Source organism: Schistocerca gregaria, chromosome 1 (genome assembly GCF_023897955.1).
Source record: "Schistocerca gregaria isolate iqSchGreg1 chromosome 1, iqSchGreg1.2, whole genome shotgun sequence".
Taxonomy (NCBI): domain Eukaryota; kingdom Metazoa; phylum Arthropoda; class Insecta; order Orthoptera; family Acrididae; genus Schistocerca; species Schistocerca gregaria.
Genome location: NC_064920.1, coordinates 205,846,081 through 205,869,915, shown reverse-complemented (window position 1 = coordinate 205,869,915; position 23,835 = coordinate 205,846,081). Strand labels below are relative to the sequence as shown.

At 36.7% G+C, this 23,835-nt stretch overlaps 1 protein-coding gene across 1 annotated transcript in view; it reads right to left on the bottom strand.

The window, feature by feature from the left end:
• Positions 1–7,463: 7,463 nt before the first annotated feature.
• Positions 7,464–23,835, bottom strand: part of LOC126336941 (G protein-coupled receptor kinase 1) — a 1,003,538-nt gene continuing 987,166 nt past the window's right edge. The window contains exon 16 of the mRNA XM_050001122.1: positions 7,464–12,246. Coding sequence (XP_049857079.1) covers positions 12,079–12,246 — 168 coding nt within the window. The 3' untranslated portion in view covers positions 7,464–12,078. The remainder of the gene's footprint in view (positions 12,247–23,835) is intronic.

Genomic DNA, 23,835 nt, shown 5'->3' with positions numbered 1-23,835 from the left:
CTGCGGAAGAACCTTCTCATGAAATTTGAATCACAAACTTTCTCCTCCGAATGCAAAAATATTTTGTTGATGCTGACCTACATAGGGAGAAATGTTCACCGCAATAAAATAAGGGAAGTCAAATCTCTCACAGAAAGATATAAGTGTTCGTTTTTTCCGCATTCTGCATGAGATTGTAAAAATAGCGTTATTGTGAATGTGGTTTGATGAACCCTCTGTAATGTAATTTTCAGAGTATGCATGTAGATGTAGATTAGTGGAAACAAGTAATATGTCCAATACAGTCTTCATTTAAACATATTTCTTTTTAGAATATGTATAAACATGGAGGAACACCAGGCAAAGAATACATCCAGATTGTCTTTTTCCAAATGTAAAGCATGCAGACGTTTTTGTAATAGATTGGGCTTTCATATCCTGACCTTTAATAGTTTTCATGGTAATGTGAAAAGAAAGATAAGTGGTAGTTGCTGTTATTGTGGTCTTCAGCCCCAAGATTGGTTTGATGCAACTTTCAATGCTAATCTATCCTGTGCAAGCCTCTCCATCTCTGAATAACTACTGAAACTTCCATCTTTCTGAATCTGCTTACTGTATTTATCTCTTTGTGTCCCTCCACAAATATTTAACCCCCCCCCCCCCCTTGCCCCTCACACACACTCTCTCTTCCCTACAGTACTAAATTAGTGATCCCCTGATGTCTCAGAATGTGTCTTATAAACTGATCCCTTTTTCTAGTCAGATTGTGGCACAAATTTCTTTTCTCCCAGTTCTGTTCAATACCTCCTCATCGGTTGTGTGATCTACCCATATAATCTTCTGTGTTCTCCTGTAGCTCCACATTTCAAAAGGTTCTATTCTACTCCTGTCTAAATTGCTTATTGTCCATGTTTCACTTCCATACATGGCTACACTTCATACAAATACTTTCAGAAAAGATGTCCTAACACTTAATTCTATATTTTGATGATAACAAATTTCTCTTCTCCAGAAACACTTTTCTTGCCACTGCCAGTTTACATGTTATATCCTCTCTATTTTGGCCATCATCCTTAATTTTGCTGCCCAGATAACAAACCTCATCTACTACTTTAAGTGTCTCTTTTCTAATGTAATTCCCTCAGCATTGCCTGATTTAATTCAACTACATTGCATTATTCTTATTTAGCTATTGTTGATGTTCATCTTATATCCTCCATTCAAGACAGTTTCCATTCTTTTCAACTCCTCTTCCAGGTCCTTCGCTGCCTGACAGAATTACAATGCCATTGGCAAACTTATAGTTTTTTTTTTCTTCTCCCTGAACTTTAATTGCTACTCCAAATTTTTCTTTGGTTTCCTTTACTGCTTGCTTAATGTACAGATTGAATAACAACAGCAACAGGCTACAGCCCTGCTTTGCTTTCATGCCTTTCAGCTCCAATAACTATTATTTGGTTTCTATATAAGTTGTAAATAGCCTTTCACTCCCTGTATTTTACCCTTAAGTTTTAGGCATAGTATTGCCTACATGTTTCTGTATTTCTCTGGAATCCAAGCTGATCTTCCCTGAGGTTGGCTTCTACCAGTTTTTCCATTCTCTTGTGAAGAATTCATCTTAGTATTTTGCTACCATGATTTAATAAACTGATAGTTTAGTAATATTTGTACCTTAGCACCTACTCTTTCTAGCATTGGAATTATTACATTTTTCTTGAAGTCTGAGGGTATTTCACTTGTCTCATACTTCCTGCACACCAGTTAACTAGTATGATATATGAAATCTTTTTAGATTACCATGTTCAATCAGTAACAAAGATGATGTTCTCAGTAAGTGATTACATCTTCCAAAATGGTAATTCCTCAACTCGGATGGCTAGGAAAGTCGTCTATGAATCTGCATAATGGTTATGCCCGTTTTTGGATCCATTATGTTGAGTTGGAAGATCAGTTGACAGGAATGGAAAGAGTTTATAACATAAACACAAATAAAAGTAAACCATGGGTAGTAGTGTGTCATTAAATTAAGTCAGGTGTGCTGAATGATTTATATCAGAAAATGAGTCACTGCAAGTGCTGGATTAGTATTGTATTCAGACTTCAAAATTCTGTTGGTAGCAGAAATCAGGAGAATTGTAAAATGTAGATATAGAATGGGAAGGTAAGCATTTCTGAAAATGAGAAATATGTTAGGACGTATTTTCTGAAAGTATTTGCTTGGAGTGTTGCATTATAAAAAAGTGAAACATGGTCAATAAACATCATGGAGAAAAAAAGACTTGAAACATCTGCAGTGTGATGTAACTTAATCAAATAGAGGAGAAAAGGTATCTATGGCCTAACTTGTCTAAAAAGAATAGTATGAAATGGATAGGTTGCTACTCACCATATAGTGGAGATGAAGAGTCGGAGACTGCTAAACAAGTGAGCTTTCAGCCAAAAGGCCTTTTTCTACAGGACAAACACGCACACGCATATTCATGCAAGCAAAACTCTCAAACACATGACCATTATCACTGGTCGCCGAGTGGCCTCCGAGACCAGACTGCGAGCAACTGCGCATGATGAACTGGGTTGTGGTAGAAAGGAGGAGGCTGGGGGGTGGAAAGGAGAAGGGATAGTAGGGTAGGGGTGGCAGATGGTAAAATGCTACTTGTGGGAGCATACAGGCATGTGGTCCAGGCAGGATAGGGCAGCTAGGTGCAGTTGGAATGTTAGACAGGGGACAGGAGGGTGTGGAAAAGGAGAGGAGTAAAGAGACTTTGTATGCATTGGTGGAATAGAAGGATGTATAGTACTGGAGTGGGTGCTGGGAAGGGGACAGGTGGGTGAAGGACAATGACTAGTGAAGGTTGAGGTCTTGGGTGAGAGGGGGGGGGGGGGGGGGGAACGGGAATGTAGGATATATTGCAGGGAGAGTTCCCACCTGTGCACTTCAAGACAGCTAGTGTTGGTAGGGAGGACCAAGATGATGCAGTCTGTGAAGCAGTCTCTGAAGTGGGCAGTGTGCTAGTGGGCAGCGTGCTCAGTAACTGGGTGGTCCAGCTGTCTCTTGGCCAGTTTGTTGGTGGTCATTCATGTGGACAGAAAGCTTGTTGGTTCTCTTGCCACGTCGAATGCAGCACAGCTGTTGCAGCTTAGCTTGTAGATTGCATGACTGCTTTCACAGACAGCCCTGCCTTTGATGGGATAGGTGATGTTTTTGACCGGACTGGAGTAGGTGATGGTGGGAGGATGTATGAGACAGGTCTTACATCTAGGTCTATTACAGGGATATGAGCCATGAGAGAAGAGGTTAGGAGCAGGGGTGTAGTTGGAACGCACATGAATATTTTGTACATTCAGTAGATGGTGGATTACCACTGTGGGAGAGGTGGAAAGGATAATGAGTAGAGTATACCTCATTTCAGGGCATGATGAGAGGTAGTTGAAATCCTGGCAGAGAATGTGATTCACATTCTGAATTGCGTAAGTGGGAACTCTCCCTGCAATGCCCTACATTCCCATAACCCCCTTAGCCTCAACCTTCACTAGTCACTATCCTTCACACTCCTATGCCCTTCTCCCACTCCAGCACTACACAGCCTTCTATTCCACCATCACACCCACATTATCTTTACTTCTCTCTTTTTCCACACCTTTTGTCCCCTCTGTCCCCATCTGAACTCTGAACTGCAGCTAACTACCATATCCTGTTTGGACCACATCCCTGTATGCTCCCAAAAGTAGCACATTACCACCTGCGACCCCTCCCTGATATCCCTTCCCCTTCTCGCTCCAGCCTCCTCCTTCCTCCCACCACCAAGATTGCTTCTCTCATCAATCATGCGCAGTTGTGGGGTTGCTCGCAGCCTGGCCTCAGCAGCCAGAGACAGTGGTCTGTGACTCAGCATCTCCACTATATGGCGAGTTTCAGTCTATCCCATTCGCAACATTGCTATTATTCCATCCTAGACTTTCCACTGTTTCATTTTGTTTAAAAAGAAGGGATGTACTGATAGGATACATCCAATAACATCATGGAATATTTAATTTGGTGATGGATGGATGTCTAATAATTGTATAGGGATACCAGGGCTTGACCACAGTAGGTAGAGTTCATCTGAAGTATTGTGCAGTAGTTATGCAGGTATGGAATGACTTTCACAACATGGACTATTGTGGACAGGTGTATCAATTCAATTGTGGCTCCACCCTGTAATAGGTGTCTACAGCTCTATTTTTTTAAGTCACTGAAATGACGTCAAACAGAAAGACTTGAACTGAGGGCCCGAACAACCCCAGATGGGGGTCTCCTGGTCAATACTGTCATAGGATCATTTAATTTTTACCAAAAAGGGTGAATGTTCATCATGTTTCACTTGCACATTTAGTGGCAATGTTTCACAGCACCACCATCTAACTTATGAGTGGACAAAGGAAGGCATTTATGTACTTTAATCAGCATTTAGCTAAATTGTTTGGTGAAAGGGAAACATTAGAAATTATGCAGTTCTCACCCATTGACCCATCTAAGCACATCTCAAATTTTAAGAGAGACCTCTGCTTCTCTTCCAGGAGAATATAGTGAAGGAATTATCTAACCCAGACCCCATGCTTCAGAATACAAACTTAATGTTAAATCTGTCTCTCCCATCCAGTCTACATAATATCTTCACTACCAACACTATTGGACCATTGAGTAGATGGCCAACTGAAAGAGCACTTGTCACAGCTGTGAGGCTATGAATCACGCCTTTCACTTTACTGTATCCTTCCCTGTAAGGACTTCAGCTGTCTGAGATATGCAGTAGAATCTCTGAACTATTTAATTTATCATACATGCACGACTCACTGAATACTGCGAGGGCAAAAATGATCAAATTTGGAACATCTTGTGATGTTAACCATGTGACTCCAAAACACTTTCATTCAAATTAAATTCAAATTTGAATTGTTAAACAACACACATTACAAGGCCAAACTGTGTTTGTTGTTCTGCACACTTTTATATATTATGAAAGCCTCAGCACAATGTGGCACCACAAAGAGAAAAATAGGGCAAGCCTCTCAATGAGTGTAAGAGAATGAAAGCATTACATCCAGAACTATTAACATCAAATTGTACATCGAAAATTTACAAAACACTTAGGTATACCCAACGTGTTTCCTTACAAATTTTACATAGCACCACTGACATCAGTGTTTGAACTTGAATAGAAAAAGAGATATGTACTTACACAAATACAGTGTGGGCATTTACAAAGTTATTTGTATAATCTGAAACTGCACAATATGCCAAAAATAAAATCACTACATTTTATTGCTCAGAAAGATATGTACACCAGCAGAAATAATGTCCAAGAACATTAGCAAAAGCTGTAAAAGTTTGTAAACTTTTCCCGTTTACCCTTCTCCGTTTCACTTGCACAAATAAGAAATATTCTGCAAAGTAATAAATATAATTTCTTGTAGAAGGGCCTCCACAAAAGTCAATAAGATGTTCATGTGCAACTGAAGTGAATCAATCTTTTATTACAAACAAGCTGTTTAAAGAAAACGTGTTCAAATATTTCAGAACAATTTTTGTTGTAATGCATTTCCTTCTATACCATGAACATCTTCATGTACTCCTTTTTATGAAGTTCTAAGTAAAACAGTACGCACTTTATTTAATGTACTTGCAAAACACACACACACACACACACACACACACACACACACACACACACACACACACAAACTGTCCACTGGCATATAACATGACAATTCCTTAACTTTCAGTTGCTACAAAAAAGGTGTGGTAAACAGCACTAAGAGCTTCGACAATAATATTTGAAGCCCATGTTACGATAGTTTCCACTACAATTAACCTTTCTGAATTGTCATAACAAAAGGAAATGCATAGCCATTCAAGATTAGCTACTGAACCTCAGATAATTATCAAAACATTATTATATAAAAAAAGATTCATTAGAAAAGTAATAAATACAAATGTCACAGTTTCTGCTTTGAAGGCATGTAGGCAAGCATGGCAGAAATAAACAGATTACAATACATGGATAGCAGTCTTTATAATAAATTATACATTTTAAAGTAGAAAACGAGTATTCATGACAAGATGATGAACCCCTCCTGAATTGTATTTTTGCAATCACAGTCAGAAAAAAATGTCTGACACAAAGTGGTATTTAACAATGACAAATAATACAAAATAACTCAATGAAAAATTGCAAATAATGACTTAGTTACCCATAGTACAAAAGGATCACTAGGAATATAGTACGTCTATAAGTTTGTGACATTCTTGTAACAAACTGGTTGAAGTTCAAAACATATAAAGATTGAGAAAATGAACTACTGAATTAATGAAAATAAATAAGGGTAGAAATAAAAGTTTTTAAGATAGGATAGCAGTAAATTATTTGGTAAGCTCCATGAGCTCCTGGTCAGTGATCTAAAATAATTTAAATGAGAGCCAATTCTTGAGTAAACATGTTGACATATGCACATAGATAACCCTGTCACATTACTTGTCATTAAAAAACTTGTAAAAATTCTGGTTTATTGCTGTTTGGTATTGGACTCAACACAAATAAATTACATCACTTATCTGTTACATTTTTAACAGAGAAATACTTTCCCTCTGCTAAATAAATACAAATGTAATATGTCCTCTAATCTAGGATGGTGTCTGAAGTAAGCTTTCACGCAGAACAAATTTTCTGTTATTTTACAAAAATATTCTTATTTTTAAATCATATTTTTCTTGTTGCTCTTGAAGCACTTAATCAGATACAAAATTTATCCAAAGCATTTTAAATGGAATGTTACAATGAATTTAGATTATGTCTGAAAGATGATAAAATGCTGCTCTGTGTTTCCCTCAGTGAGTCACAGCATAGTCACCAAACTACATTTTTATAGCCAATAGTTAATTACATGTAATTATAGTTTTGTTACTACCTCTGTCCACTACTTCAATAGAACCACGAAAATTGGTGTGTTGTGACACTGTCATTCACACCTCACAGTTCTCTGCAAATGACTGGTGACAAAATTAAGGTGTGTACATTATTGTGAATAAAGTTAATTTTCTTCACACTTCCTGGATTCCGGACAAAAGCAGAGATGAAATGTACCTACAGACTGTTACTGAAATTAACACATTCTACAAAGGAAAAGAGAACACATTAAACACCTTGGAAATTTTTCAGATAGACTGCACACACTACATATGGAATCTGAATATAAATATTTCATGCTTTCTACAATTTGTTTCTGCTGAATGTATTATTTATCAGCTCTATCTCTCACAAGACTTCAGCTGACAAGCAAGTAACTCAAAAGGTATCAAAATGTGCTATGAATAAATATAAGTGGCTCATAATTACTCACACAAAATTCTATTACATGACTGGATACACATAATTACTAAGAAAAATTAAAAATTGCATAATTAATGTAACTATGTAGATCAATTTTATGACTTTAACTATTTAATACCCTTCAACTAATACAGAACTCACATTCTCCATATCATTGGTTGCAAAGGTTTGCAACCCATCCTAACAAGTTCTTTCCAGTTATGGAAACATGAGAAACACCAATATATTAAAGTGGAAATAATTTCACTGCAAAATCCACAAATCTGGAAAGGTGGCTGTAATTCATTAATAATGTGAGTTCTAACAATCAAGTGGACAACACTACTTCATTCTATTAGGGTACAAGTTATGTACATTCAACATCTTAGAGTTATTGAACAATGACAAATTTTTCCTGTTTATCAGAAGTACTTAATGTGCACTTCACCATACTGACCAACAGATATACTGATGTAGCACGAGTTTTGTATTCAGTAAATGTACAAAATAAATAATGGTCACAATAATCTTACTGCACCTTATTAAATAAGTTGTTTGGAATATACATTGGTCACTAATGAGACTCAAACAAGATATGAGGAATGGTTTTGAGATGTTTACGGCAGAAGTTTGTTTTGTTAGCATTAATACTAATCATGTTAAGTGACAAATATTTTCTTAGCTCCTCTCAGGATAGTACTTGGAGTAATAATCTGTTTAGATAATATATGACTGAATGTGTAAGATCTGTTCACAAAAATATTATTGTCAATAAGCTAAAATGTTTTGACTCTCAGTAATTAAACTTGTTTGCATACTCCCTACAAAGATATAGAAATCTGCCAATGTTACCATGCACTTTTCTGTCCCAACGATTCAAATCCAGGTGAAACAAAACACAGGGATAGGAAATGGAATTGGCTTTCACTTACAGGCAATACACGGTGCTACTGATTTAAAAATTATGATCAGAATATCAGTTCTGAAAAGATGTCTTCATCTTGTACGTAGCTCTATTACAATTCCAGTGGAAACAGCATAAGATTTTACAGTTACAATTTTTAAATGATGACCACCTTAACAGTAGGTGTGAATTTGAATAATTTTCATCATGTTTTTGCTGAATTTTGCAAACTATGTTTCAACATTACCATGAGGGGGACTGATTACCACACATCTACATTTCTGTTTATTCTATGTACTATCACAATCACGTACTTTTTCAGCTCTATAGAGTTAGCAAGTTGGGAAGAAAGGATAAGCACATACCTAACTAGTGTGTCAGCTTAATTGCCTGCAGTGACAACTAAAACGTGAGTTGCAACTCATTTCTCTTCACAATTAAAAAGTTCAAAAACATTTTTTAGTATTATCCCTTGTAATGTCAATATTTTTGCCAAAGTATTTGCATGCAAAGGGAAATATTCTCTCTTTTGGAAAACACACTCCATCAGTTGAAACTGCTTTGTAAAAATATGGTGGAAATGCACAGAAGCTTATTCATATTAATTTTCAATAAAGTTTTACAGAAGTTTATCTTCGCATTAAAAAAAAAGTGAAAGTTGATCACAGAAAACTTAAAAAAAATACTCAGTGCAGGATAGGTGAAATATTGGGGAAAATCTTCATTTTTTTGGTTCCAAGGATTCAGGAAATAGTGATAGACGCACAATATGAAAATTTTCATAATGAGAATCACTGCGTAAAGTGAGACGGAAGTAATTTTGAAATACAAGTAACTACTGCACTTACAAAGTAGTGTTGCTATAGTAGTAAACTGCAAAACGAGAACTGATAACAGAAATGTTAAATGTTAAATAAATTTAAAATGAAATGAAAGTGAATAATGGTGCAACAATGAACAATTAATTATCTTGCATGCCACTAGCCGAGCGCTACTATAACAAGAAAAAATTCTCTTTTGTCTTGACACAGTCTCATCAGTTTCAACTGGTGAGGGAAGTCAGCTTAACATGCAGTTCGGCTGTAGGAGTAAAACAAATTACAGTTGGTCTGCTTAAAACGTCAAGAACAAGATAACATTATGTGACACACTAAAAAAGAGCATACTTATTAGTCACTAAAACTTTAACAACTGGAACTATACCAAAACAAAAAGAAAAATATAACTACTAGTAATCTCAATTTTTCAGATCAATGGTTCCTTTGGTATGAGAAAAAGGCCATGCTGGGAATGTAAGGAAAATATGGGGAAGTACTGTGCTCAGGGAAAATTCCATGGGACAGCAAGAGTGTTCTTTCTCACTGCTTATATTTATCTTTGTCTCCCTCCTGAACAACTTTTAGTAAGACCCAACTCCTCATTATAGCTCATCTCCCTATGCACAAAAGTTCAACGCTGATTTTATCACATACAAAAAGCTGCTAGCCAGGTACTTAGGAAGACACCTCAACAATATACCCAAGACTCACCAAAATCCATAGTTAACGGCTCAGATGACCACCTTTAGTTTCAAAGATCTATACAGAGGCAAATGTGGAAAAGTGGTGAAAAATCAAACAGCTCAGGACCTATGTATTTCATGTACTCTAGTAGAAGGAATTCAATAAACCACTGTATGTTACATTCATTAGCATTTCAAAACATATCTATGTTCAAGAGATGGGATACTTTGCAGTGAATCACAAAAACAATTCTGTCATTCTTATTTCGGTGTGTAATTTGTCACTGAACAGGTCTTGTCTTTGTTGTATCTTTTTTATGGTATCTTACACTGTTCGTCATATTTGAGGCCATTTGCAGCTTTTTTTACAATTAAGTATAAAAAAATCACAATTCATACATATTAGGCCACAGCACATTAATTACTGTGCATTGCAAATGTCAAACAATTCTATCCAATGACATCCGAAAGCAATTCTAGGAGATTGGAGTTTGCACACAACTCATTTCAGTTATTTTAGAACAGGTTTGTGGTAGTAATGTACAACATTTGGAACTTCCACTGTGCTGGACTTGCAGTAACAATGTTTTGTTGGATACATGTTATATTAACATCTTTGAGGGAACAACTGAAGAATGGGATTTATCTGTGACTCTCAAGATGAAAGACTTGAAGAAGAACTTATTTTTAATAAAATTGAAACCAAGTAAGTTCTTGTGGTAACATTTTTAATGTTCTGAATTGTCTTTTCTTATCCATTTTGTGCACTGAGTACAATTTCAGCCAGAGAACAGGTCACCATTTCTTATTAACAGGAAATGACTCTTTTTATAAATAAGTTAACAGATCACACTACACGTGTTTGCTGTTTTGACTGGAGCATTAATTAGTCTCTAAATTAAGTGAAGATATGATTGAACTACCAAATCTTCCAGAAGCACTTCATTTCTGAGTGGCTTTAATAACTGCTACTGTTTCAGTGAAAATTGATAAAAATGAAAATGTATTTCAGGATTTATAGCTCACACTGGACAATTACTAATGTTATTACATGTATAATTCTGTTGCATACAGTATCTTCAAGTGTGTAATCCAGTCAAACCCTGAGTTCTTAAATGCAAGAATTACTGAACAGTGAAACATGTATTGTGAACATAAATTGATTATCGTTAAGAATCTTACTGTGGTATATCCATTCTCAGTAGTCACTTGCCATGAAATTTAACAGCAGGAATCATTACAAAACTTCAAGAACTAAGTTAATATAAAAGTTAACCAAAATAAAATGCAATTATTTTATATCGTGAAATAGCGGTCACAGTTTACTCTGAGCAATGTTTTACATCTTCAGCATGTAAAATAAGAAATTACAAACTGTAACTCAGGAACAACCATGTACAACTTAACTTGGACTGTGTTAAGAGAGGAGTTCAGTGAGCAGCATTTTATGTAGTTATTTGGGAAAAAAAAATCACAAGTCTAGAAGTAATAACATCGTAACTGAAATATGGATAATATTCCACACTGAATGTCTTAAAAGTTTGCTAATAGTCTGTCACATAATATGTAGTTTCAAAATAAATAATGATGTGTAACAAAAAATATTTTAAAGTACTTATGAGAAGACATTTTGCACTGTTGTGTGAAAATACTGTTTGTTTCTTATTATATGTACAGTATCTAAATGTCTCATACATAAAATACCAGCATTAACATAAATACTGGCAAATTAATTTCCAACAATCAATACATGTTCTCAGGGAAGGAAAAGGCAAAATTAAAATAAAAAAGTATCTACACTTGTACACACAAGGAAACATGCTCTCCCACACACTTCACAGTGGTCTCTCGATCCACTACAGGGGATGATAAGTCTCTGCTTCTTGGTATTTCAATGTCTTCTAAACACTCATATCACTGAAATTCACAGAACTTCATCTAAAAATGGATGACCACACACAGATGTGAAGGAATAATGTCCTGCATTTTACGTTATGATGACTGGTTGCATAAAATTATATTAATTTTGCTGGCTATCGTATGTTGTCATCTAACACTCTGACAGTACTATTCCTCTGATTATCTTTCACTTAAATAAAAAAACTTTCATACACATTTATTTACAAGAGGCCTACTCGTCTATCACATATCCGTAATAGGATAAGGGAAGGTTTGGCATTTAAATATAGCAAAAAATTAAGAGGTTTTTGTACAAATACCATCAAGTTACTCCTTGCCTGCAATCTTGGTGTATGTCACTGAGTTACCATGACCTAATTATAGCCAAACAATGCACATTCTGGCAAGATGAGACGACTGAATAAAAAACACTATCCGACGATTTCTCCTCAATTTCCATTGGTGTTTCTTGTTGCTATGAAGGGATTTTTGTTGTTTGCATCCCTTTCTGTTCCATATATTTTCCCTGCTTTCTTTGCCATGCTGCCAAGCAACTCCAGAGAACATTTATGCGCTGACCTCAGTGACAAGGCCCACTCCTTTAATCCAATTTCATCCTGATGAAAAATAACAAAAATTAACAGGTACAATGAATTTTTCATCCTGCATAGGTTCTGTCTCTAAACACATGACAAAAAAATCCAATAATAAACCATGTCTACGTTGAGCTACGAATAAAATTAGCAGAGGAAAGGAACTATAAAAAGTATGCTAATATGACACTTCCTCTCATCCTAACAATTAAGATACATTCACCAAACATTACAATGGTAAGAACTAACAACACATTTCAGGTAATGACAGTTCATATCCCTCTTTTGTCATCCAGAATTAGGTTTTCCATGATTTCCTTAATTGGTACATACTGGGACAATTCCTTTTAAAAGGACAGGCTGATTTCTTTCCCCAGTCCAAGAATTGTCCTGCCATTAATAATCTTGTTATGAGTGGGACATTAAATCCTTATCTTCCTATCCATGCAACATTTAAAAAATACTGTGGAGAAGCAGCCACATATGTAGGAACCGATATCAATCCAGCATTCTGAATTGTTCAGAATCAAGCAACAAAATCTGGTAAAATGAACCACTTTCTTAATCTAAAGAACAATATTCTGCAAGCTTCGCTGAGTTAAGGGACTACAAAATAATGCATTCAATGAATTACAATAATGTCCCATGTCATGTGATAATAATATGCAATTATAAATATTACACAGTAATTATTTCCATAGTTCATTTCAGCCTCAGATTTAATGGAAGTCTTGTCCTTTTCAATAACATTCACAATTAATTGTGTTTACCGTGCTGCATCACATCTAGCTGCTGAAGTTTCTCATGGTTCCTATTCTAACACTCCTTGTATTTTCTCTCAAAGCAAATTATTTTAGTGAAATCTATTATGAGTGCAAAGAATGTGTTGTATTTGTTTTGAACAGATGTATCTTAAGGTCTACTTTTTTGTAACTATCTGACACATCCTGCAGAGATGATTGCATTCTATCACATTGTTGGATAGGACTACTATACTGCCTGTAAATCTCAAGTTCGCGAGTCTTTTATTCTAATTGTGTGTGTGTGTGTGTATGTGGTGTGTGTGTGTGTGTGTGTGTGTGTGTGTGTGTGTGTGTGTGTAAAGAATAGATTTATGTAGCTCACTCTTCAGTGACCAACGTCTTTTTGTACTCAAATTTATGGTAGTTATTATTAATGAACCATGGATTATCACTAACTAAGGTAGATTTTTGATACAAAATAATTAGTTACTTCTGAAATTATAAGGCACACAGCAGGGAATTTAATGAGGAAGCTTACAGCGCAAAGTAATAAACATTGTGACTGATGTTGTAGTAAAAACATAGTTGTAAAAGTTCTATCAAGCTATTCCGTTCAAGATACATAAGAAGTGAAGAAATGATTTATAAAAATTCATTGTTACATGGATTTCGCAAAGTATGTTACTAAATTTCATCATCAGATATCAACTGAAGAATGTACTAATTAAATGAGACCATAAAAGAAGGTAGATATGGAATATGGGAATGAGGAAGGTGTACGAGTGAGCGAAAAGAATCCACTGGTGGTGAAACCAATGTATAGTTGTCCTACAGATGTTATTGTACGGGGTTATGGTAGTCTGCTCAACATAATTCTGTGAAATAAGTAAGCACGCATAAAAAAATTCACTATTATGACATCTATTAAGCTGGAGGTTATCAGTAAATGGAATACAACAGCACTCAAACCAACAAATTATGGCAAAAGTGTCACATTTTCTTAAACTTTTTACAGACTAGTTCCTAAATCTTCCTAGAGGAATAGTCTCAAAATTCTTCCTGTATGAAAGAGAGATTTCATGGTCTGTAAATGTCAAATCATTAATTGATATCTAAGTGTCACTACTATCTCCTTTATTTCTTACAGCTAGCCTGAAGGTAAAAAGATTTCTCTCGTTTCAGTGGGAAAACTTTCGAGGGAAATTTACTGATTCAAGTAAGAGCTTTTTACTGTTTGCTGTACCAGGGTGATACTAATTGTAAGCATCTGAGAACTTTTTAAGCTGATCTTTACATCATCTGATGATACAGCTGCAAACTGAACATAAGGAAGAGAGAAAAAACTGATACCTAGTTGAGCAGAATATCCTAAACAGTGATATGACTTATAAAGCAGTGACTGTAATTCATGAACTGCCTGTACCGCCACAAAAAGTGGCACACTATTTATATTTCAAGTCATCAGAGGCAAGTAGTCCATCTTAAAGCAGCTGCTTAGGACCAGCCATCAAGTGTAAAAGGAAGGAACAAATTGATGGTGGCCAATCACCAGACAGACTGCAACAAGAAAATGAAATAGTGAGACCTGTACTACTGTTGAGAAACCAGGTACGGTGAAATGCAAAATTCAGGGACCATACTGAAATATTAAAACATCACAACAATATGAAATGGAAAATGGTTAGATGAGGGCTAGTCATAAAATTTTAATTATCACCCCAATAAAATAGATTTACTGAATTAGTTTGCAGTCTTGGTACACACTGAAATACCACTGCAGCACACTATTAGAGGCGCCTGACACAGCCCAACAATAAAGCGGTCCATCTCCACTGCTGAGTACACAGCCTAGATTGCTCCTGTGTGGAGCACTTGGGTTCGATTCCTGGTACTGCGAAGGATTGTTCCTCGGTGGGAGGACTGGTATGAAGTGCACTCAGCCTTGTGATGCCAACTGAGGAGCTACGTGACTGAGTAGTAGTGGCTCCGTGGTCTTGAAGGTCTGAAACATGTCCAGGAGAGCGGTATTCTGACTACATGTTCCTTCATACCACATCCACACAACACCACAAGGCAAGGGAGGACATAGCAGCCAGTAGAAATCATTTGGACCTTCACAGCTGATGAGGAGCTCATTTGTAATGATAAAGTGGAGAATTGTATAGTAATTTTTTTCTGCATTTGACAAGGAACAACCATGCAGCAATATGTGCAGAATTGGTGGCAGTGTACGACAACAGTACAGCATCATATGAAGCAACGATTAAGTAGTGCAAATGCTTCAGGTATGGTCAGACAAGTCTGAATGAATAAGCATGAAACGGCAGACCACCTCTCTTTGAAGTACTGGGAATCAGAAAAGATGTGGAAGTCCTAGTGTTCTAACACCAGTTTTATTCATCTTGCTCAAACTTTGGACACGGCAAAGGATATTGCCCACAGCGTTCTGTGACTGCCTCCACCAATTCAAGGAACCCACCAAACTGAGGCAGCAGTGAAAATGTTTTAGCAGTGTCCAGATTACTTCTTTAGCTGCTTAAAAACTGCAGATGAATGCTGAGTGTAACATTACAAATCCAAGAAAAAATAAATAATAAAATAATTTACAATATGTAATGATTTTCCTAAAAGTAAGAAATAACATAGAGAAATTGCACCTTTTATGATACTAAAAATCATGTACAGCGATTTGAACACTGAAACAAAAACGTTGTTGTTGCTTTGCAAAATCAAGTACTTAAATATTTAAAATCATACATGCAAAGGACCTTAGCATCTGGAACACTAATATGTTAAGGTACATAGAAAGAGCTCTAAGTAGAATCTGCAGTTCAATTGAAACTGCTCTCTGACTTATGAATCCAGTTTTTTATTGGGGAAAATTACGTGAGCAAGAACAATGATGTCAACAGCACTGAAAAGGGAGACAATGCTTCTTGCAACACACACATTCTCTTTCCTGAAGAATTCTCTCCTGAAAAATTTTTCAGACTGAAAAATTGTCAGAACTTTTTTACATTTTCAGGCATAAATGATAGAAATAACTCAAGGCAACAAAATGCCAGGCTGGTATTGTCTATATAATCCACCAGTTAAATATCTTCTAGTAGTTTTCAAATTCTTTGAGTTTTAAGTTAAATGCTTAACTTTAAATTCTCAATCAGCATACATTTGCTGTAAGTAATTTCAAGTATAATTCAAATACATGCCAATGTTTTTCTAATCTATTTTATTTCTTTCTTTTATACAAGTCATTTCACAGAATATTTGGCCATTTGACCACTTTTTTTTTACAAAATTTCTTTTCTATTTTCATGTTTTGTTCAGAAAGCACAGAATAAATATACTGAAAAATCTACCAGTATTACATCATTACTGAGATTACACAGATCAAGAGAAAACAAATAAGATGTTGATTGTGAATTTAAAGTTCAATGTTTAACATGGAATTTTAAACAGCGCTAGAGCATATTTGCCTGGCCATTTTTGTTACTTACCCTGGTTACTTTAAAGCCATTAAACCTTTTCCAGAATGAATTTTCACTCTGCAGCAGAGTGTTTGCTGACCTGAAACTTCCTGCCAGAGTAAAACTGTGTGTCAGATTTGGACTCTACAGATGTGCCAGCCAAGCCTGACTCCTAACCTTCACAGCTTTACTTCTGCCAGTACCTTATATTCTACCTTCAAAACATACATAAATCATTCCAGGGGTGGTAGCTTCACAAGGTATGCAGGAAAAATTCTGCAAAGTATGGAAGGTAGGAGATGTGGCACTGGCAGGAATAAACTGTGAGTCCTTGGACAGCTCACATAGCAGAGCAAGCACTTGCCTACAGAAAGCAAAGGTCCCAGGTTTGAGTCCCAGTCTGGCACACAGTTTTAATCTACCAGCAAGTTTCAATCAAATAGTGTTTGAAAAACTGGTCACTTGATCCCTTTTGTCCATTTTGACTATGAAAAGTTGGACAAAAATTCACAGTATAATTTATAGGACATTATAGGGTATCTTTGTTTTTGCTCCACTCAAACATTTGACCAAAATGCAGCATATCAAGCAGTGGAAACACATGAATTTCCCACTGTCAAAAACGGCATCATCTAGCAAGATTGTGATATGGTATCCAGTGACTACTACTTCTTCTTTTTCTTCTTCTTTTTCTTCTTCCCTTAAATTAAAAACCATTGTGTGACAGGCATTTCCAAACTGCTGGCTCATTTAGTTTCAAGGTGAAACATTTCCTGAACAGCCAAAGTGTAGGCCTCTACAACAAACGTCTCTGTCAAGTAAGCAGTTGTTGAGAAAAATGTGTTGCACTGAAGACTGAATGTGTACAGAAGGGCTAATACAATCACCAAGTTTCATGACCGCAACTTGATATTTTCAAGGTGATCATTAAAACATTATAATTAGGTACAAACCAACCAAGCCACTAGCCAACGGAGACCATCAGGCCACACCAACAACTTGAGAGGTGAGCTTTGCAAGTAATAAACTGCCATCACATGTCCTACGTCCATCAAGAAGGAAACAGGAATCTGCATCCCATTTTCCTGCCAGTCATTGCTCATACTGAATGGAGAAATAGACAACAGTAAATCTCTGCTTCTTCCACTACAGTTTCCCACTATTTTTTACTACAGGAGACAATCAAATCCACAGTTTTTTGAAAGTTAAATCCACAGTTTTTTTGAAAGTTGTGAACATATCATGCTCAGTAGAAGGGTTTTGATGATATATAATGGTGCAGCAAAACATTCCTCCTAACAAAGTTGAAATAAAAAACATATGGATCAAAATAAAGAACTTCTATGAACTTGAATGATATTTATGGAGTGGGAAGTTGCTGAGTTTTCTATTTTTGAATTAAATAGTGTTATATCCACTAATAAAGACAATTCCTTTTGTTTGAGAGTTTAGCTAGCAAACTAATTCCAGGAGTACAGTAAGTACACTAGTAAGTGAATGAGCATCCTCTGTAGATATTCCCAAATCAAAAAATATTTCTTGTTTGGTTGTTAATGATTGTTGGTCAACAGTCTCAGGTCAATTTTTGTCTTCAGTTTGGACTCTCATTTGTGAAGATGATGGTTCAAATTCCCATCCAGCCATCCAGATTTAGTTGCCATTATATCTAACATACAAAGTGTGGCAAAAAAGTGAAGCACCCAAAAGGCATAATTTGATGTCAATGCAACTTTGCGCTTGTACAAATCACTGAGGGGTTCTAAACAATAACTGTTGCAGTTCTCTGTGACAGGTAAAATGATCACCATTGTTGTTCGTATTTACTGTTGTTCCAAAGTGTGGAAGAATATAAAAGGGGCACAAAGAGCATCAGATATTGAGTTATTGCTGAAGGACAAACAGGTGCCACAACTCTTTTGAGACAGCATTATCAGCATCTGACAGAGTTTGAATGAGGTCTCATTCTGGGTCTTCATTTGGCTAGCTAATTGAACTGTGAAATATTCCAGTGTGTGGGGCATTCGGATGTGACAGTCGCTTATTGTTGGATTTCATGGGCACGTGAGGACAGTTTTGTTCACTGTCATTGTCGAGGTTTTAGTTGACCATACTTGATCACCAGAAGGAAGGATCACGTTATTGCATACGAGCACATTGTAACTCTTTTACATTTGTGCCTACCATACGAGAACAATTAATGGACTCACTGCCATATTCTGTGTTACCCCACACCATTGATTAGAGACTAGCAGAGACTAGCTAGGTAATTTCCATCCACTGGATAAGTAGCTGTTAACACCACAACACAAATGGGTGTGTTTAGTGTGGTGCCACAACCAGGAAACAGAGACTGCTGATGATCGGTATCGTATTGTGTTCAGCAATGAATTATGGTTCTGCACTACCTTGGATGACCATCATTAGTGAGTGTGGTGGTGATATGGAGAGTGGTCCCATTCTTCCAAAGTTTTGGAGAGGCATAGTGGTGTCATTCCTGGCATTGTGGTGTTAGGAGTCGTGGGGTATGACTTCAGTTCAAGGCTGGTGGTGAAAGAAAGAACTCTGAAGGCACAATTGCATGTCACGGACATCCTGCGTCCTCATGTTACCTATTATGCTGATACTTTTCAACAGGACAATGGTCACCCACCCACAGCATTTGGCACTATGTATTATCTGTATGATATTGAGGTACTCTCATGGCCAGCAAAATCCCAGATCTACCCCAATAGAACATGTGAGGGACAAGCTCAGATGTTAGCTGCATTTCAGTGTCAGTGTCCAGTACAAAAGGCCCCTATTACATTGGGTCGCCAGGTGGCACAGCCTGCCATGCCACCAGTTTCGCAGCTTGTCATTGGAAATTAATTGTTAAGGATACTTTTAGATTAGGGCAGCCAGTGGAGCTGCCACAAGCTGGCTGTTGACTGAATGCTGTGCCCTGCCACCATGTTGGCAGCAACTGGTGAGGAGATTTATTGCAGGGCATTGTATCCTATTACACTGGGCTGCTATGTAGCGCACACAGTCCAGCCACCACTAATCGATTAGGCCACCATATGGTCACTCTGCTGTCCATTATAGAGAACTGTTGTCCAACTGCAAAAATGAAATCTTTTGTGTCCAAAAACCTCTGGTACTCTTTCAGAGCTTCTTTCAGCTTCATGTTTTTCCCTTTTGTCATATCTGTGTTTTCACACTGAACGATTCCTCTGAGGATGAGAAACATTTGTTTTTGGTTGACATGAAATGTACACATAATAAAACTGTTATTCTGTGTACCGGATAGTATTTATAAATATTAATTACCTCACTCTAATAATGTGAATATAATGGAGGGAAACATTCCACATGGGAAAAATATATCTAAAAACAAAGATGATGTGACTTACCGAACAAAAGTGCTGGCATGTCGATAGACACACCAAACAAACACAAACATACACACAAAATTCAAGCTTTCGCAACCAACGGTTGCTTCATCAGGAAAGAGGGAAAGATGAAAGGATGTGGGATTTAAGGAAGAGGGTAAGGAGTCATTTCAATTACAGGGGCGGAAAGACTTACCTTAGGGGAGAAAGGGCAGGTTTACACTCGCAAACACACATTTAAGTCTTTCCGTTCCCAGGATTGGAATGACTCTTTACCCTCTTCCTTAAAACCCACTTCCTTTCGTCTTTCCCTCTCCTTCCCTCTTTCCTGACGAAGCAACCATTGGTTGCAAAAGCTTGAATTTTGTGTTACGTTTGTGTTTGTTTGTGTGTCTATCGACATGCCAGCGCTTTCGTTCAGTAAGTCACATCATCTTTGTTTTTAGATATAATTACCTCACTCTGGCATATATGAAAAGCAGTATCAGTATTTCATTATAGTCTACATTTTGTAGTAAAGATATGAAGAACAATAAAAATAACAGAAACAGATTTTCATGATCTCTTTACTCTGGTGTGGATCTCCCTACGAGAAAGAATTGAATGGAGACATACGTATCTTGTAATGTATCTCTGGTAAATATATGTTATTACTGATAACAAAATCACTTATTTCAGTAGCATTAGCATCCCTATAGGTATGAAAAATTAACTGTACAATTTTCCAGAGGTTAATAATATGTGGTACAGCACAAAACATAATTAGTATTGTTGCCTGCAATTTACAACACAGCAGATTCTTTTTTAAATTACTCCAATATCATGTGGTATAAACCCAAAAGGAGATGAGTTACAATCAATTTCTTGAACAAACAGATCAAAGTCAAGTTAATTTCAGTCACTTTTCAAAGAGTGATATTGACTTCAAAACAAATTCTTGTCATTGCTGCTTCAAAGCAGTATTCAGTTCAAGTGATGAGATTTTTCATAGTTAAGAAAGTGTTCAGCTTTGAATTAATAATAAATGTACCATGGAAAAGGTGCTACTACACATGAACCTACAAAAATATTATTATTCTTGTGAAAAGATATTTCTAAAAGTAAAAGACTCAGGTGCTTCACACTGAGCTGTTACTAATTTATTTTACAATTATGCAGACATTCCGAAGTGATTTATGTTGCAGGCACTTTAGAAAGCCTTAACAACATTAAAACTAAGAATATTTGCCTGTGGAATGAAGCTGTAGTGAGTATTTTGTATGTAGCCTTATGTGACCTTACGATGTGTTATTAACAGCACAAGTACACTCACACTTATTGTTCAGAGACTCATATACACACACGTTACACAGCAATATATACACAAAAAATATAAATAAATAAATAAATCACTGCAACACCTTTGCACAGTGAAAATCTACAGATCACTAGATTTACTGAAGTACACGAAGCCCACGACTACCACAGTATGAACTAGTTTGTATGCCGACTAGCTCCGCAGATGACGAAGAGATTGATGAAGCGCATGATGAGATGAAAGAAATTAGTCAGATAGTGAAGGGAAATGAAAATTTGATAGTCGTGGGTGACTGGAATTCGATAGTAGGAAAAGGAAGGGAAGGAAACGTAGTAGGTGAATATGGAATGGGGGTAAGAAATGAAAGAGGAAGCTGCCTGGTAGAATTTTGCACACACCATAACTTAATCATAGCTAACACTTGGTTCAAGAATCATAAAAGAAGGGTGCATACGTGGAAGAAGCCTGGAGATACAACAAGGTTTCAGATATATTCTATAATGCTAAGACAAGAGATTTAGGAACCAGGTTTTAAGTTGTAAGACATTTCCAGAGGCAGATGTGGACTCCGACCACAATCTTTTGGTTATGAACTGTAGATTAAAACTGAAGAAATTGCAAGAAGGTGGGAATTTAAGGAGGTGGGATGTGGATAAACTGAAAGAACCAGAGGTTGTACAGAGTTTCAGGGAGAGCATAAGGGAACAACTGACAGGAATGGGGGAAAGAAATTCAGTAAAAGAAGAATGGGTAGCTTTGAGGGATGAAATAGTGAAGGCAGCAGAGAATCAAATAGGTAAAAAGATGAGGGCTAGTAGAAACCCTGAGGTAACAGAAGAAATATTGAATTTAATTGATAAAAGGAGAAAATAAAAAAAAATGCAGTAAATAAAGCAGGCAAAAAGGAATACAAAAGTCTCAAAAATGAGATCGAAAGGAAGTGCAAAATGGCTAAGCAGGGATGGTTAGAGGACAAATGTAAGGATGTAGAGGCATATCTCACCAGGGGTAAGATAGATACTGCTTATAGGAAAATTAAAGAGACTTTTGGAGAAAAGAGAACCACTTGTATGAATATCAAGAGCTCAGATAGAAAACCAGTTCTAAGCAAAGAGGAGAGAGCAGAAAGGTGTAAGGACTATATAGAGGGTCTGCACAAGGGCGATGTACTTGAGGACAATATTATGGAAATGGAAGAGGATGTAGATGAAGATGAAATGGGAGATATGGTATTGCGTGAAGAGTTTGACAGAGCTCTGAAAGACCTAAGCCAAAAAAAGGACCCGGGAGTAGACAACATTTCATTGGAACTACTGATAGCCTTGAGAGATCTAGCCCTGACAATACTCTACCATCTGGTGACCACGATGTACGAGACAGGTGAAATACCCTCAGACTTCAAGAAGAATATAATTATTCCAATCCCAAAGAAAGCAGGTGTTGACAGGTGTGAAAATTACCGAACTATCAGTTTAATAAGCAGCGGCTGCAAAATACTAACATGAATTCTTTACAGACGAATAGAAAAACTGGTAGAAGCCTACCTGAATAGAATGACTGGTAGAAGCCGACCTCGGGGAATATCAGTTTGGATTATGTGGAAATGTTGGAACACTTGAGGCAATACTGATCCTATGACTTATCTTAGAAAATAGATTAAGGAAAGGCAAACCTACGTTTCTAGCATTTGTAGACTTAGAAAAAGCTTTTGACAATGCTGACTGGAATACTCTCTTTCAAATTCTAAAGGTGGCAGGGGTACAATACAGGGAGCGAAAGGCTATTTACAATTTGTACAGAAACCAGATGGAAGCTATAAGAGTTGAGGGGCATGAAAGGAAAGCAGTGGTCGGGAAGGGAGTGAGACAGGTTTGTAGCCTATCCCAAATGTTATTCAATCTGAATCTTGAGGAAGCAATAAAGGAAACAAAAGAAAAATTTCGTGTAGGAATTAAAATCTATGGAGAAGCAATAAAAACTTTGAGGTTTGCCGATTACATTGTAATTCTGTCCGAGACCTCAAAGGACCTAGAAGAGCAGCTGAACGGAATGGACAGTGTCTTGAAAGGAGGATATAAGATGAAAATCAACAAAAGCAAAACAAGGATAATGGAATGTAGCATAATTAAATTGGGTGATGCAAAGTGTATTAGATTAGGAAATGAGATGCTTAAAGCATTAAATGAGTTTTGCTATTTGGGGAGCAAAATAACTGGTGATGGTTGAAGCAAAGACGATATAAAATGTAGACTGGCAATGGCAAGGAAAGCATTTCTGAAGAAGAGAAATTTGTTAACATTGAGTATAGATTTAAGTGCCAGGAAGTCGTTTCTGAATGTATTTGTACAGAGTGTGGCAATGTATGGAAATGAAATGCGTACTATAAATAGTTAGGACAAGAAGAGAATAGAAGCTACAGAAGAATGCTGAAGATTAGATAGGTAGATCACATAACTAATGAGAAGGTATTGAATAGAGTTAGGGAGAAGATAAATTTGTGGCGCACCTTGACTGAAACAAGGGATCGGTTAGTAGGACATGTTCTGAGGCATCAAGGAATCACCAATTTAGTATTAGAGGGCAGTGTGGAGGGTAAAAATCATAGAGGGAGACGAAGAGATGAATACACTAAGCAGATTCACAAGGATGTAGGTTGCAGTAGGTACAGGTTGCAGTAGGTACTGGAAGATGAAGAAGCCTGCACAGGATAGAGTAGCATGGAGAGCTGCATCAGA